At 36.7% G+C, this 16,040-nt stretch overlaps 1 protein-coding gene across 1 annotated transcript in view; it reads left to right on the top strand.

The window, feature by feature from the left end:
* Window positions 1–13,942, top strand: part of PIP5K1B (phosphatidylinositol-4-phosphate 5-kinase type 1 beta) — a 97,555-nt gene extending 83,613 nt beyond the window's left edge. The window contains exons 16-17 of the mRNA XM_064736471.1: window positions 3,465–3,582; window positions 13,199–13,942. Coding sequence (XP_064592541.1) covers window positions 3,465–3,582; window positions 13,199–13,201 — 121 coding nt within the window. The 3' untranslated portion in view covers window positions 13,202–13,942. The remainder of the gene's footprint in view (window positions 1–3,464; window positions 3,583–13,198) is intronic.
* Window positions 13,943–16,040: the final 2,098 nt, after the last annotated feature.

Below are 16,040 nucleotides of genomic sequence, written 5' to 3'. Positions count from 1 at the left end.
TCGATACCTTGAAGCACACACCGTATTTCCTATTTGGGTTTTTCCTCAGAATTACCCTCTGTTATCCAATGCAATACTTCCCCAAGGAGAGGCAAATGGCTTATAACATAAGAAAGGTGATCAGCACCCTCTGTCCTTGAGAGTGCTCAGCACCTGTGGGTAGAAAGGGAGAAACTGCTCATACAACTTATTAGGAGTGTTTTTCCAGGCTGCAAGCTGATTATTTTCACCAAGTTATTCCTCAGTTGCTGAAAAAGGAAACCAAAGGTGCTATCCAGACAGTGTGAACAGGAATTAGTAAAAATGGAAGATTCATGGAGAGAGGGAAATGGCTGTATTTTTCAGCACAAAAAGGACTGGATCTAAAAACAGAAGGAAAAATAAAAAAAAGACAATCATGACATATGCTATTCAGTAAATGCAGGCCTCCTTGTATGTCAGAAGACAGCTGTTTTCTTTTCCATGAAGCTGTTTCTCAGTCAAGTGGTTTTATCATAAGTAATCTCAAGTATTCCTTTAGTAAAAGAAAAACATTGACAATTTATTGCTTCTATTAAAATTTTCAAATATTTTCTATTCCTCAAGTAGGTTTATATTTGGTGCAAAGATATTTTAGTACCTAAAGGGTCTGTTTTTCACTAGAAAATGTAATTATTAGTCTAAAACTACTTCATTATCTGTTTTATCTTAGGAAATGTAATACTTACATATTATATTAGGGATTATTTTTATAGTAGAAGTGATAACAGATATCTTCCCCTTCCAAGAAAAGTTTTCCCAATTAGTACTGATTAATTAAATTAAAGAAGACAAATTTGAATGCCCTAAGCACTATGACTCTTGTCTCACTTGACATGGCTTTTAGAATTGCAAAGAGCTAAGAAGGTCAATGATGCTTCTGGAAATGTTTGAAACTTGCTTTAAAATATTTCAAAATGTTTTAAACTGGAGATGTTTTGCAATTCTTGTTTAAATAGCCCAAGATTATAGAAAATATTCTTTCAATATATTTTTCAGCAGGTCTCATGGGACTCTCCAGTCCCAAACCCAAACAAAATCCCATGATGCATTAAGGGGTACTTCACCTCCCTCTTAAGAGCAATGCCAAGATGCTGTGATCTAAATAAGGAGGACTGCTGAATTCTTCTCATACATCTGAGCCTAAGGGAAAAAAATCTACATGAAGTCTAATTCTTCTTTCTCTTTATGCATTCTATACCTCATTTCTGGAAGATGTATATGTAATCTGGACTTCTGCCTTCTCCTTCTTTCTTTTATCTATGTACTTTTCAATTTTTTGTCTTAGCTTTGTATTGCTGTTTCTTGGTGGAGACCACTTGAAATTTTGGAAGGCTTTGAGGGATTGTGAGTTTGTTCTCTTACACAGTCAAGCTTCCTGAAGCATCCGGACTTTGAAATGCTGTTTTGCTAATTTTTTCCAGTGACAGGGATTATAGGTTTTTTTCTGTTGTAAGGAACATTAAGCACCCCTTTTGCCAGTTGGTGTTCTACATAAACAAACTTTTGTGTGTTAAATTTCAATGTTCTCTCTGTCCACACACTACTGTTAGCTTCTGAAGCTTAGACAACTTTGTTTGAATTTGATTCAAAGTGGACTAAATTCACACATGCTTCATGATAATAAGCAGTTGAAAAAGGCTTGAATGCTCAAACACTATGAACAGATGCACTGAGTCACTGGGGGTATCCCCATGGGAAAGAAAATTTGACTATGATTGAAACAATTGTGTAATTGTGGCTTAAAGTAAAACAAAGCTTTCCCAGTTCTCTAATAATGGAATTATTTTTGCTTCTTTTTTTCTTTCTTAATTAAGGACCAAGATCAAATAGAATGTTTTAGCCAGAGAAGGGCAACAGCATAGTTGAGCATGCTCCTTATGGCTGGTCATTACTGAATGCGAGAAAATACCTGTAAAAGTGTTTGGGTTCTTTTGGGGTTTTTTTGCTTGGTTTTTCTTATTCAACCTAAGAATTAAGGATGAGAACTCAGTGCACTGTAGAAACTGTATTAAAACTCTGTTCCTCTAAACCGCTCTTTCTGAAACACTGTGTGTGAGGGGATTTCACTTCATCTTTCCTGTGCCACCCCCAATATGGTTTTGCTTATCAACATCATTAAAATCAGGCTGCATTAAAACTGGCAATAAATGCAGCTATGATAATGCTATTGAAGAAACCTGAACTTCAGTTACCAGCTGCTGACAGCATGTGTATTGCTGTTAAGAGATTAATTACAAGATTTTTGGTTTTACTCTTTTACACTACTCAGTACAATTCAAGTTACACATATGAGAATAATGCTAAGTCAATGGGACCTAGGTCATCCAAATACAAGAGAAATAGTCTTGCTTTTAAAAAAAATGTCAAGTGCATTACATGATAAAAGAACATTGTAATGTGGTGAATGTAAAGATCTATTCCAGTATGACATTGATTCATTATTTTGTTGAGCATTTGAATTTCAACTTTACATGCTAGTTTCTGCATATAAAGTTTAATTGTGCATGCTAGTTTTGCCCTTTCTGAAGTTCTATCCTATCTGAAATATACTTAAAATAGTAAAAAGAGAGGGGAAAATTGGTCATATCTGGACTGATGGCTGTAACCATGTTTCCATACCAAGTTATAATTCAGAATTTTTGCTTCTCACCTTGTCTGTAAACAGGTAAGAATTTCTAAAATATGTCACTGCAGAACTAACAGTTGAGTTTTCAAGGCAGCCTGGAGCCTAATTTCTGGCAGCCAGTAAGATATGCGATAAGGGACATCTGAGTCCATTAAAACACCTTTGAGTTTCAGCTTTGTTGACCAAGTGTGTTACAAAATGAGATTTGTGTGGAGATGCATTTGCAGTTTCACATTATTTCTGTAAGGCAGAGAACAAAAAAATCAATCAATGAATAAAGTAATAGAATGCACCTGCTCTGTAAACATCACTCCCTTACAATACACTCTTGTTCTCCCACCTTTCCTTCTGAACTTATGGCTGCTAGTAAACTGTGCCTGCATGGAAAAATCCAATGTTGCTAATGTTACAATGTGCCTAATTGCTAAGTCTTTTTTTCCCCATTTTGAATTTCAAAATGCTGCCAAAATTTACACCATGTGTAATGTGGAAATAATGCATTTTGAGATTAATGTAATTATGTCACATTTACTGTGACATAGTTTAATTCATTAAATAAATATTGAAACCCAGTAATAGCATTACTTTCTGATAAAATTTTAGTAAATGCAAAAATAAATTGTGCAATTAGTCAAATGTGAGCTTCCTGTTATCTAGCCATTGCCAGCATATCTATATTTGTTTATTTGCATTCCTTTTTTCCAAGTATTTGGGAGATTTTCATGTTTAATAGAGAAACTTATTTTAAAATTTTCAGTTATGACTAAGCTTTGTAACTTGGGGTTTTGGTTGACTGTACTCTCCCTTCTCTTTGCAGTAAAGGGTTACCTTCAAGTTCAACATTCACTTTGGGAGACAGTGCCATCTATTTGACTTCAGAACAGAGCACATTGGAAATGGAAAATGATAATGCTTCAGTTTTGGATGTCTACTTGGTAAGTTGTCAGACTGTTTCTAATGGGGTTTTTTTGTCTGTAATTGCTTTGACTCAGGCTCAGTAAATGATTAAAATACCTGCTCAACTTCAATCCAGAGGTTTATTGAGGTTTTTTTTTGTATGAAACATGCATAAGTTTGCATAAGTATGATTTGCCAAAGCAAGTCCCTGAATAATTTATATTCATATTAACTATTGCATTATAGTGAAGTATGCCAAAACACCTTTCAGTTTTTCTCTCATGATAGGTGTTTTCTGTTGTTTCTGTTGGAGGGAAAAAAACCAAAACCCAAACCAACAAAAACAACAACAAAATCTTTCCTCTTCATGTAGAATACTTCACAATATAGAAATAAAAATTTCTCAGGTTGGAAAGTTCTGTGTTGATGCCACTGATTTTGAAGCCAGTTGAGCTCAATGTGAAATACTTTAATGGCCCCCTCTTCTGATTTGAAGGGTTGTCCAATTGTGACAGCTGATTTAAAATGTATTTTTTCTTTACTGTTTCAGTTCCTAGTAAGCAATTTATCTGACTGCTGAAAGATAAGGCCAAGTCTATATTTTGTTGTCTTCATATCACTGGTGTTTCAAATATTCTCTAGCTCACATTCCATAGACATAAAAGCAGTAGGCACCCAAATTCAAATCCCAACTGAATGAAGTTTTTTGCATCTAATTTTTTTTGGCAATTCTGAAATTGTCAGTATAAATGTAGGGGGCAGGTATGTTAAGCTTGGCCTTTTTTCCCAAAGGCTTATTTTCATAAATCATAAACGATTCTGACATTATTCTAGTAATATTTCCCCTTGACTGTCATGGCAAGAATTGTACCAGAGATGAAGAATCAAAAGAGGAAAGTTTGCTAATATTTCTAATAAATGTTTAACAGATACATGGTTGTTTCCTTTCTAGATAAAATTTGTTGCATTTTTTTATTTTTCTTATCCCTAGAGTTACCTGATCTTTGTCTTAAGAAATCCATACTATCTTAGAATCATAAAACAGCTCAGGTGGATGGAGCTTCAAGAGATCATCCAGTCCAACTTCTTGCAGAAAAAAGAGCCTAGATAAGATTATCTAACACCCTTTTGCACCGCAGCTTAAAAACCTCCAGCAATTGGAACTCTGCCACATTCCTGCAGAATTTGTTTCAGTAATTATTGTCCTATTGTCCATTTCTAAGTATTATAGAAAAAAAATTTAATGTGTTCAGATGAAACATGTTTGTGTCTGATCTTACATCAAGATGAAATACATTTGTCACATTCTCTTTTTCTGTAGGCTGTGCCACTGATGTTTTTTTCCTTCTTCTTTAGACAGTAATGCTGGAGAGCACATAGTACTCAGTTAATAGCTACTAATTTAATAGCCCAGCACACTTAGGGGAGTTGTTGTCTGTCCTGCCTCCACTGACACAAAACAGTATCAAATACCAGTGGCCAATTAGATGTAGAATGCTTGGTTCCTCCCCCTGGGCACAGCATCTCACAGCGGGATGATGTAATTTTATCAGTCATGCAGTGAGGCTTGATGGCCCATTAGGAGAAGATATCCACCTCTTCCCCCGCCCCGAGGGAGTTATCAGGGATGAGTCATGGAAGAGATAAAGAACACTGCGCCACCTGGTTTTAACAGATGGTGATAGAATACATACTTTTGGTTACATCTTGCATTGCAACCTAAGGCAGTAGTTAAGCAGAAGCCCAGGGAAGACAATGGCCCTTTATTAGACCAGGCAGGGGAAAAAGTTACAGATAATACTGGCAAGACAGAGGTTCTCAGTACCTTCTTTCCTCCTTGGTCAGCGGAGTGGCCAGAACTAGACTGTAGCTCGCAGGATCAAGCAGCTATAACAACAGACATTGAACTACCAGCAGTGCCCTGCAAAGTGCTCAACCCACATAAATGCAAGGCCCAGGAGGGAATATACCCCAGAGTATCAGCAGAAGTGGCTGATATTATTGCAGGGCCACTGTCCTATCATTTTTGAAAGTTCATAGAGATCAGGGGGCATCCCTGATGACTGGAAGAGGGCAGATCTCATACCTGTCTGTAAGAATGGCCCAAAAGAGCACCTAGCATCCTTACTGCAGTCCCTGGCAAAGTTTTCTTAGGAGGCTTGTTCTGCCTCCTAAGAAATATTACCAACTAAATGAAGCAAGTGACTGGGAATATCCAGCACAGATTTATCAGAAACAAATCATGCCATGCTAACCAGATCGCCTTTCTGAAACAAATTACCATATTCAGTCAATAATGAAAAAGCAGTGGATGTTGCTTGCCTGCACTTCAGTAAAGCATTTGACATATGTCCCACAACTAGACAAATGTCAAATATAGATTAGATGGGGCTGATCTGTGAGATAAGCAGGAATCACCTCATAGGTGATCAGCTTGTTTTACGGAGGCTGGCAGCCTGTCCCAAGGGGGGCACCCTAAGGATCAGTACCGGGCTCCAAGTTGTAACATCTCCATGAATGATCTGGATGATGGGACCAAAAGCACCCTCACCACGTTTGCTGTGTCACTAAACTGGGTGTTGAGGGGGACTCATCAGCAGGGAGAGTCACCTTACAGAGATATGAACAGGCTGGAAGATGGGGCCACAGGAACTGTGTGAAGTTCAACCAAGGAAGTGCAGAGCCCTGCACCTGGGAGCCCCAAACCCAAGAGCCCGGCCAGGCCGGGTCCCGTGAGCTGTGGGACAGCCTTGCCAAGAGGAGCCCGGGGCTCCCAGCGGACAACACGCAGACACCAGGTCAGCAGTGACTGCTGCAGCTACTGAGGCAAAGTGGATCCTGAGATGCATCCATGGGGCACTGCTCACAGAGAGGGATGTGACCATCCCACTTCACCAGCGCTTGTCAGACTGCACATGGAGCAGTGTGCCCAGTTCTGGCCCCCACAGTTCCAAAACAGATGTGGGTGGACTGAAGATGAGTCAAAGGAGTGCCATAAAGGTGGTCAAGGATAGGGAGAACTTGACATTTGAAGAAAGAGTGTAAAAGTTAGCTCGTTTCAGTCCACAGAATTTTCAGGAGGGACCTCAACAAAGTTTTCCAAAACTTAAAGGCATGACTGAAGATAGTATTGAGACACTCCTTTTCTCTAGAGGCAGTGGATACAAGTTGTAGTGAGGGAGGTTTCCTCGCTATGTAAGAAATAACTGGTTTTACAATGAGAATGATTTAAGGAGAATGATTTACAATGAGCGTGTATTTATAATGATGAATGATTCACTGAAACAACTTCCCCAGGGATATGTGGTAAAGTCCCCATCACAGGAGGTTTTCAAGATGCAGCAGACAGTGATTCTTGATAATCTTATCCAGGCTGCCTTTCCACAAAATGTTAGGAGGAATTAGATAGCCTCTTATGGTCCCTTTAGCCTGGGCCAATCTGTTGTTCTTTTGGCCCCCTTTAAACACGGAAACAATTTATTCCTGATAGCTTTTGAATTTAGTTTATAAAGCAACAGTCTTCTTTAACAATAATACTACTTTGCACTCTGAAGTATTTCTTTATAGGTTTGAAGTCTGTAGGGTAGAGGGTGGAATGCTCTGAAAATCTAGTGACAGGCACAGTTACACCTTTTGTAAAGCTGTCTGTATGAGTTTGAGGTGTGAAAATAATCTCTTCAGTTAGTTTCCAGCTTGTAGAACATTCATTACTATTATGTCTTGGAGATTGCAGTCAGTAGGTGGGTATTCCACTGATGAATATCAACAGAAAAATAATTAAACCCCAACTTTGGATGTCATACAAATACCCAGTGCTTATTCCCCTGTGCAAAGGTCTGGAAGAATAAATAGGATAAATAGGTCTTAAGTGGAGAGAATCACAGATGCTTTTTGGAACTAGCAGCACCCTTTCTCTGCACTCTGAAGAAAAACAAATTCAAAATTCAATAATCAAGGTAATGGCACAGACCTGAGCTCCCCAGGTATGCTGTCTTCAAGGAAATTGAATACTATAGCTAAGCACATATTACTTCTTAAGCAAACTCATTTTGAGAAGTTACTTACCCCTGCTTTCTGTCTCATGTCCCCACACCGTGTATTGATGCCTACTTGTTTTGAGATTGTTGTGGAAGTGAGCTTTAATTTATTCACATATACCCTGTATGTGTACTGAGGCGTTTGTGGAAGAAACAGGAACAGTATGCTGTCCCATCTACTAATCTGTTACTTCCTGATGCCCCATAATATCCTTCAGTGGACCTAGAAACAGCAATTAGCCTGTGGCTGGGAAAACCTGATAGTACTAAAGTATAAGTGCTGACAGGAAGGCAATTTTGCTTTTATAGGAGGATGATTAAATGCATATTAGAAGGAAAATATGCATGTTTTTGAGAACACTAGAAACTAGTAATTTCTAATGTACATCTCAAAAATAAAGCAAATCAATGAAAGGTTACAAGATGTACTTTTAAAAGAGGAAAATGCAAGGAGAAAAATGTAGTTTTAAATGGCATTCTCAGATTTTCCTTTAAGGCTGTGATTAATAATCTTTGTGTTTCTACCACGAGGCAAGCTGCTGTAGTCTTACCCACTATATATTTTCATGAAAAATACCTTAACTTGCTTAATTTTGGGCTTCATTAATTCTGTGATGTCTTTGCCTCCTGTTTTGAAATGCCAAAATGCTAAATCTTTTGGACAAATTTTAGTCCACTAGTAAATTAAGAAGTATGAATTTTTGGTCCCACGTATAGAAAAAAAATTTTGTCATAAAATGATATTATGTTAATCTACTATAAAGAGTAAATTCAAAATGGCATTTTCTGAGCAGTTTTGCATGGAAATTCTGATAGTCAAGTAAGGTGAGGGGGAACAGAAAAAAAAAGTTGTAAAAAAAAGAATTCCTCTTACAGGCAATAGTATTGGATTTGAGGTGTTACATTAAGAGAACTCCAAGCAAACTCACACTGTGCTGCTGATGTCAAAACTGAGAATGTACCTGGTAAAAGCATGTTACAAGAATTCTTGTTCCAGGACACCACAACTTAAGGCTGGTCAGGGCCCATAATTCCTTAGTTCTGATAAAAGACCAAGTTCAAACTAGCATTTTGTTAACTTGCTACTCTAAGAAGCACCATTACGTACACTCTCAAATCAAGTTTACTTTTAAGTTACATTGGTTTATTTTCTCATAAACCTTTTAACCCAGATAATAGCTTAAGAAATCTAGCTTTTATGACTAGAATATGACTAAGCAATGAGCAATAAGTATGATTTCTAAATCTAAATGATTTCTAATTATTCTAGTAACATAGTTACAATACTGATTAATTCAGACAAATAATTTTAACTATCAATTAAATAGAAGGAATAAATAATGCAATTAATAATTATAAATAATAAATAGAAGATCAGTGATGTAGAAAATACTTCTAAATTTGAGATGTTTCTCTGCCTAACTTCAAACATTAAAGGCATCTTGCTTTTATGAATATGTAATACAATGATAGGTCAGACAGATGGAAACAAATTATTCTGTCTGAGATAAACAGGTTTCTTGTATATAAACCAGAAACAGAGAAGGTAACACACTTCCATTTAGCACTTTGATGTAGAAATCTACAAAACAGGGTTTCCTTCTTACTCTGTAAAAAAAAATTTGACCTCTTTTTAAAATTCCCTTGAAGCCCTATATACTGGTTTCAGTTCATGCATTGACAGCAAATGCTGTTGTTAGTGTCTCAGTGTCCAGTGGCATTTGATTAGTAAAAGATAGAAGTCCAGTCTTGCAAAAGTTCCTTAACAATGCAAACAATCCTGAAGACCTTAGTCCAGCATTGCCATGGAGTTCCTTAAAAGTGATAATTCCACTTAAAAAGTAAGGAATAAAAGTCACCTTACTCCTTCTGTTTTGCAGTGAAGTATCAAATTTTTGATTGAGTTTTCTCTAGCTTAAAAAGCAACACATGCTATTATAAACTATTTTACTGTGTTTTCTTTGCCTTCCCATGACATTATTTATAAAGATAGCTGATATACTGTACTACAATATCAGTAAAATCAGTAAGTAAGAAGTAAGGCTTAGGTAGTAGTAAGTAAGTAAGTAGTAAGGCTTAGGTATTTAATTGATTTACTTCAAGTAAGCTTGATTTCCCTTATACTTCCAACAGAAAAAGGAAATGCATGTAAATAGCAGTGAAAAACTTTTAAGTTTCTTCCATTATGATGCTGTATATGTTAAGTCATCTGGTGGTAAATATAGGACTTAAATAAAGAAATATGTGTCCAGTGTATAGGATCTTAAATAAATGTATGTCCTGCGTATAGGATTTCATTAATGAATTATTTTTTTGTTACAGAATACTTCTGTATATTTAACTACAATGCAAAATTCTTGGGTAGTACAGAAGTTTACACATGAAAATACAGCATTGCCTCGTGTTGTTAAAGGAAAGGTTCATAAAATTTATATTTAAATGTCACTGCTACTGAAGATATGGGTTGGTAAAGGCATCAGTAAAATAAAATCACGGAATAACTGTAGTGATGAGCAAGCCCAGTATATTTAGAACCTGGTTTAGTGTAGCTATGATTTGTGTCAGAAGAATTGCATAGATTATATTATTACATTTAAAATTACTTATGGTGCAGCTTATTTCCAAATGCCAATTTTATTATAGGATTTTGAAGTCTTAAAATAATATTGAAGATTAATTATGTATTTCAAAGCTGCTGTAGATGCATAGGTAAGCAGATTAACAATTATTGGTCTATAAAATGCTTGTTTAGAAGCTGTCAAAACTTTGACTCTTCAGTATGCCTTTTCTTTTATACTCTTCCTCATAATTTCAATTAAATTTTAATCACAGTGTAGTTATCTTCAGGGTGCTGTTATGGAATAATTAAAAGTGCAGCTGAAATTAAAGCAATTCCTAGGCAGAATACATGTAAAAACATGCTAGAAGTTGTGCTGTCACACTGCACAGCATACCTCAAATTTTGATATGTTGCTCTTTTTACGGAAACTTCAGTTTCTCTGCCTCACCATTTCTTCTGAAGATACTGGTGGAAAAATTCAGTAGAGTGAACCTGAACACTGAGAGTATGAGAAAGGAATTATGACCTCCTCACTTACAGGCATCCTTTCTTTCCCCTGAGAGCATAACAACCCTTAAAATGTTATGTGCGCATGGTAGAGCCAATCAAGCACTCCCCTCAAAACAGAACTTGTTTCAGGCTGAAAGGGGCAAACCAACTTGTTTTATGCAGCACAGTTAACTGCTCCTTTCCTCTGTTGTGATCTGTGTTTTCCCTGTATCCATCCATGCATGATCCCAAAAAAAGAGAGAGAAAAACGAGGCCTATGTGTCCCATGAAACTGAAACCAGGTTGGAGGTGAAAAACAAATGAGCAGTCAAACGTTGTTTGGCAGAGGTGCTCTTGCAGAAGAAACATTATGTAAGAAAGAACATTTTAGTCACCCTTGCATGAAAATCAGGCACAGCAATTAGGTGCTTGATTAGATTAAAAAGGTACCAATTCAGATCACAAGCAATATGCTGCCTGAGGAAGCCAAGTGCTAAAATGCCAGCATGTATTTTCACATGTTCTCATGCCTGGGGCTTTTTAAACACCATAAGAAGAAATCAATCAGCTCAAAAACATATCCATGGAAAGAGAACTGGAGCACAAATATGCTCCAAGACAGCCTCAAGTAGGCACAAACATTGTAAATCCATTATATACACAGTGTGAGACATCTCAGACAGTGATTACAGGAATGATTCCTGTAGTGTCATTTGTGCATTATTTATCATTTTGGACCAAATTGCTACAGCCAAACTCAGTTTTTATTTAAAAAAAAAGATGTTTCCTTTATCTGTAATCAGTGAAATCCAAAAGTTGTGTAGTAGATACAGTGTTGCCTAGAGGATCATGTCCTGAGCCTTGAAATAGATGGATTTCTTTCTAGAATAATACAGTACTGGACTGTACCTGCCATAAATATGAACATCTGAAAATCCCATCTTCTTAAAAGAACATTAGAACCATCAAGAGTATTTCTGTGATTGACTCATACAGTTGATAGTTGTTACAAGTTATTGTCAGGTCTCTTTTCTCCAACTCTGTCATGCATCTTTTATTGAAATCTTTCATTGAAATGCTTTGGAAGGGTCAGAGGAAAGGAAACAAGAACAAGAATAAACTAGTCATAATTCCATTGCATAATTAGTGGAATACCATAAAACCAGCATCAGCAATACCAATAGTCACCTTTGTGAAAAACAGTAAAATTAATTGAAAGTCCTTGTTAGCTTTACATCACATTGATTTTAGAATACCACTTTCTTTAATTTTACTCACTTGTCCAACAATTTCACTTCACAACAATTTCACTTCACGTATGAAATTGTTCTGTACTTTCTAAGTACTTTACTGCCTTAAGACATTCAAGTGCTAATATGTTCATCAACTCTACTTGCCAGATCACAGTTTCTGAGAGAGAGAGGGAACAGCACCTGAGAGACTGGCGCTGTGCTCAGTAGCATCGGTGATTATGAACACCCTAACACTGGTGCACAATACAGTAGGAAGTTTAAAGTTTTCATAGAATAATATTGAAATATCATTCCTCAAGGTTCAAGGGTTGTGCTAGAAGTCATAATAAAAATATTGATTTAAATCTACTGGTTACATTCTCTGAGATAAGCTTAAGAAATGCCTTCAGAGATTTTTTGTTCATAATCAAGATTAAACTGTTGTCAAACTATTTAAAGGTTAGTTAAGTGCCTGTATCAAAAAGCATAAGGTAAAGGTGACCTTAAAAATCTGTTTAATAAATGTAACCTTACATCTTTGTAATGTTTTTTAATAAGGTTTTAGACTAAGGTCATTGCAGATCCCTTTGTTTTGATTTTGTGTCTTGCTTCATTTTGGGTATATCAGCTGAGATGCATCCAGTTTACTGAAATATATTCTTCATCTGCCACTTCATCCTTAGTTTGATTTGTCATAATAAAATGTTCAGCAAGGAAGAGTTTCTTTTCGGTTCATCTCTAACTCCACAGGGATGCCAAGAAGTGACCAACTATTTCTATGACATGAGGGTACTTTAGAAAACTGTGATCCATTAAGATTATTAAATATTTTTAATTTTTTTTTTTTTGTGAAATCAAATGATTGCCACATTGACTTGAACATTAATTGTGCCTGAAAGTTTTTTTTTGATAGGTATGATTTTTCACCTGGGGAAAGACACCATGCTTCTGCTGAGAGCACTAATATTCATGATATATGAAGACTGGTACTTTTAAGTAATAAATACCACAGTTCTGCAAGATAAAAATAACCTGTTGTGAATTGCTGAGTGGTCTCAGATTGTTCTGTCTTCTGCGATATCCAGAGTGTTCAGCATTTTGGAGCAGCAAGTAGTTCTAGTTCACATAATACAAGTGTACTGCAATGCCTGCAAAACCCATAGGGGTCAGATGTTGTACAAGAGACCCAGTGCTTTTGATCAGGGCCCAAGGTCATAAGAGAATCACTGCCAAATTGTACTGCAGCCTGTTTGGGGGAAGAAAGATGTTACCTATGTATAATTCTGTAAGAAAACAAGTAAACACAACTCTTAACTTATCATTTCTGTATTTCCAGTAACAAAGAATATATGAAGAGTAAAACTAAGGGAAGTGACCATGGTTAATGAAGAGCACTTTCTGCACCCCTTGTTTAAGAAGAAGGAATTTGCTGAGCCTAATAGACAAAGAGTAATAATCAACAGAACTAATTCTAAGAAGTGCCAGGATCTTTGAACCATAGAAAGAATTGATGGACTTGACAAAAATGATATGAAACATTCCACATTCTGCTGTCATCTGTTGTTGCTTGCTCAACTGTGAAGAACTCTGTATTCAGGCTGCTTTCTACAATATTGCCAATCACCTTTTTTGGACTCTGAAGTGATATTTTCTTATCAGCTCTCTAGTAGTTTCATTTGCATGCATTCTGTAACTATGCACAAGCAAATTCTATTACCTATTTTACCTATTTAAAAATAAGCACAGTGGTGAATAAAATAAATTTCATTTTTCTGACCCACTCCATTCTAATTGCTTAGGTCCACACCAGTGGAAACTGGAACTGATGTTGTATGAGGGTTAGGGCAAATATCTGCTCATACCATATGAAAATGAGCTTCTAAAGATACTTTCACTGTTGGTAAAAAGGAGATAAAAATGTTATTTATAACAAGGCCTTATGTTGTGTACATATATTGTCCTTGAAATATTTTTGATTTTACTTTATTTCTTGTAAAAGAGAAATTCTATAATTTATTTAGAAAATACTACTGTAAACTATAGTTTTATTGATGAATAAACGATTTTTTTCTGAAGCCTATCACACCTGTCATCCTGCTGTTGATCCATACTAGACAAAATTGTTCTTGCATTTCTCTACCTTTGTGGGAAAATCTTAAGAGGCCTCCTGAGATATGACAAACATGGAATCTGTCTTTACCAGCTCTATAATGATAAGGGGAATCTTGAAATTAGAGCAGGAAAGCCAAAGGAACATACTCAATAGGCACTGCTTTATAAAACCATTTCAGGTTTTATCAGTATGGGAAGTTATTTTAGGGTAACTACAGAAACTGCTTTGGTTTTGAGCCTGTATCTCATGATTACCACTTTTCTAGGCTTTAAAATTGGACTGCTTAATCTCAGGAAGAAAATTATTCTGCAGCTCTGAGAAAAGCAAAACCAATCTTCATGTCCCATGAGAAAAACATTTTGTACATCTCTGCCAAGTGTCTGTTCCTGTATGCACAGTGTACAGAATATTTAGACTATGTCTCTGTGCAGATAGTTGTCATTAGTCTCATTTGGGGAAAAACATTTAGCACCCAATTAACCTTCATAAAGAACACACATGACAATTTTTCCCCAATTATCAATGTTCCCCAATTATCGAGTAACTATAGCATCTGAATCACTTGTTCTTAGGAAGAACCCAAAGGATTCACAACTTAACTGCAACAATTCTGTCCAAAACCAGAATGTCTGTACCAAACTATTCAGAGACTGAGACACAATCAGTCTTTTGTACACAGTCTCTTTGTCATGGGCAATTTAATTGCATATAACTCAAGAGTATTTTCCCAAACCCTTCCACTAGACAATGATACAAGAACAATCAGTAGCACACTCCCCCTGTTCTTCATAGAAGACATTTGCTGAAACATTTAATATTTGCTTTAAGTAAAAAAATCTATCAGCTCTTTCCAGACTGAATGTGTGGGGCATGACCCTACAGGGCTTCTGCATCTGCAACTCCTCCACAAGTATTTTGCACCAGCATAAAAAGGTACTGATGCCAGTATTGTGATATGAAAAACATCAATTGTTGTTCCTGTTGCTCCTAAGGGACAGGAATCAAGATTAAAAACACTTAAAAACTATTGTTAAAATTGCTAATCCGTAATTAGAGCCCTTTAGCAGTTGTGTTACTGATCCTTGCTTGGTAGTAACATCCTGTAAAATTCACAAAGAAACACACAGGAGTCTGTTGAAAACAGACAAGAAGCCGGCTGAGTTAGGTACCAGTTTGATACACACAGCTTTTAGGTAAAACAGTCTTCATAACTTCAGTTGAAATTTGCGCAAGGGGCTTGTTTGAACTTTTTTGCCTTGTGTAGAGTAAAATAATTAATTTTGGCTTATAGAAAAGTATTATAAAATTACAGATCTTGGTGAGAAACTTGATAACTAATTCCCTAATGTGGTGGAAGATCACAGAATCAATAGAACAATTTGGATTGGAAGGGACCTTTCAAGACCACCTCATCCAACCCCTCTGCCATGAGCAGGGACATCTTCAACTAGATCAGGTGGCTCAGAGCAACTAACTGCTTACTTTAATTAAGAGTTTTTGAAATATAAAAATGCATCACACAGTAACCAGCGGTAGGCTTCCGAAGCTTTTGGTCCTGTCCAGTGGAAGGCTCTGAAGTGAAACCTGTCAGTGTTCCTATAGAAACTGTGTAGGTTTTTGAAGAAACCTTTTTTATAGAAATTATTTCTTACCTCTCATCTATTTGGCAAACCTAGTTTATTTATTTCACTTTAAGCAACAATACGACATGTCTGGCTGAGACTCTACATCTTCACATACTGTTGATAGTATGGCATCATCAGCATTTATGTAACTTAGTGGAAAATGTCAGGTGTGATAAATTATGTGCTTTATTTTCCCTTCAGCGGCTCAGCGACACATTTTGCCTGCAGGATGTAGAACAGAACACTTCCTGTCACAGAAAATAGTCCTCGAACGGGTCCCTGAGTGAATGCTTGTGCGTAGTGTGGCTTCTAATTGCTATTTTACCCCAGGGGCCAGCTCCTTGTAAATCTCCCCAGCGCGGCCGCTGTGCGTGAGCAGATGCCCGCAGACACTGGCCCAGAGCGCTCACTGCCTGCTCTAAGAGCAGCGGCGAGCTGGA

This window comes from Zonotrichia leucophrys, chromosome Z (assembly GCF_028769735.1).
Source record: "Zonotrichia leucophrys gambelii isolate GWCS_2022_RI chromosome Z, RI_Zleu_2.0, whole genome shotgun sequence".
NCBI classification, from domain to species: Eukaryota; Metazoa; Chordata; class Aves; order Passeriformes; family Passerellidae; genus Zonotrichia; species Zonotrichia leucophrys.
The sequence above is the reverse complement of the archived record's forward strand: the minus strand, read 5'-3'. Positions and strand labels throughout refer to the sequence as shown.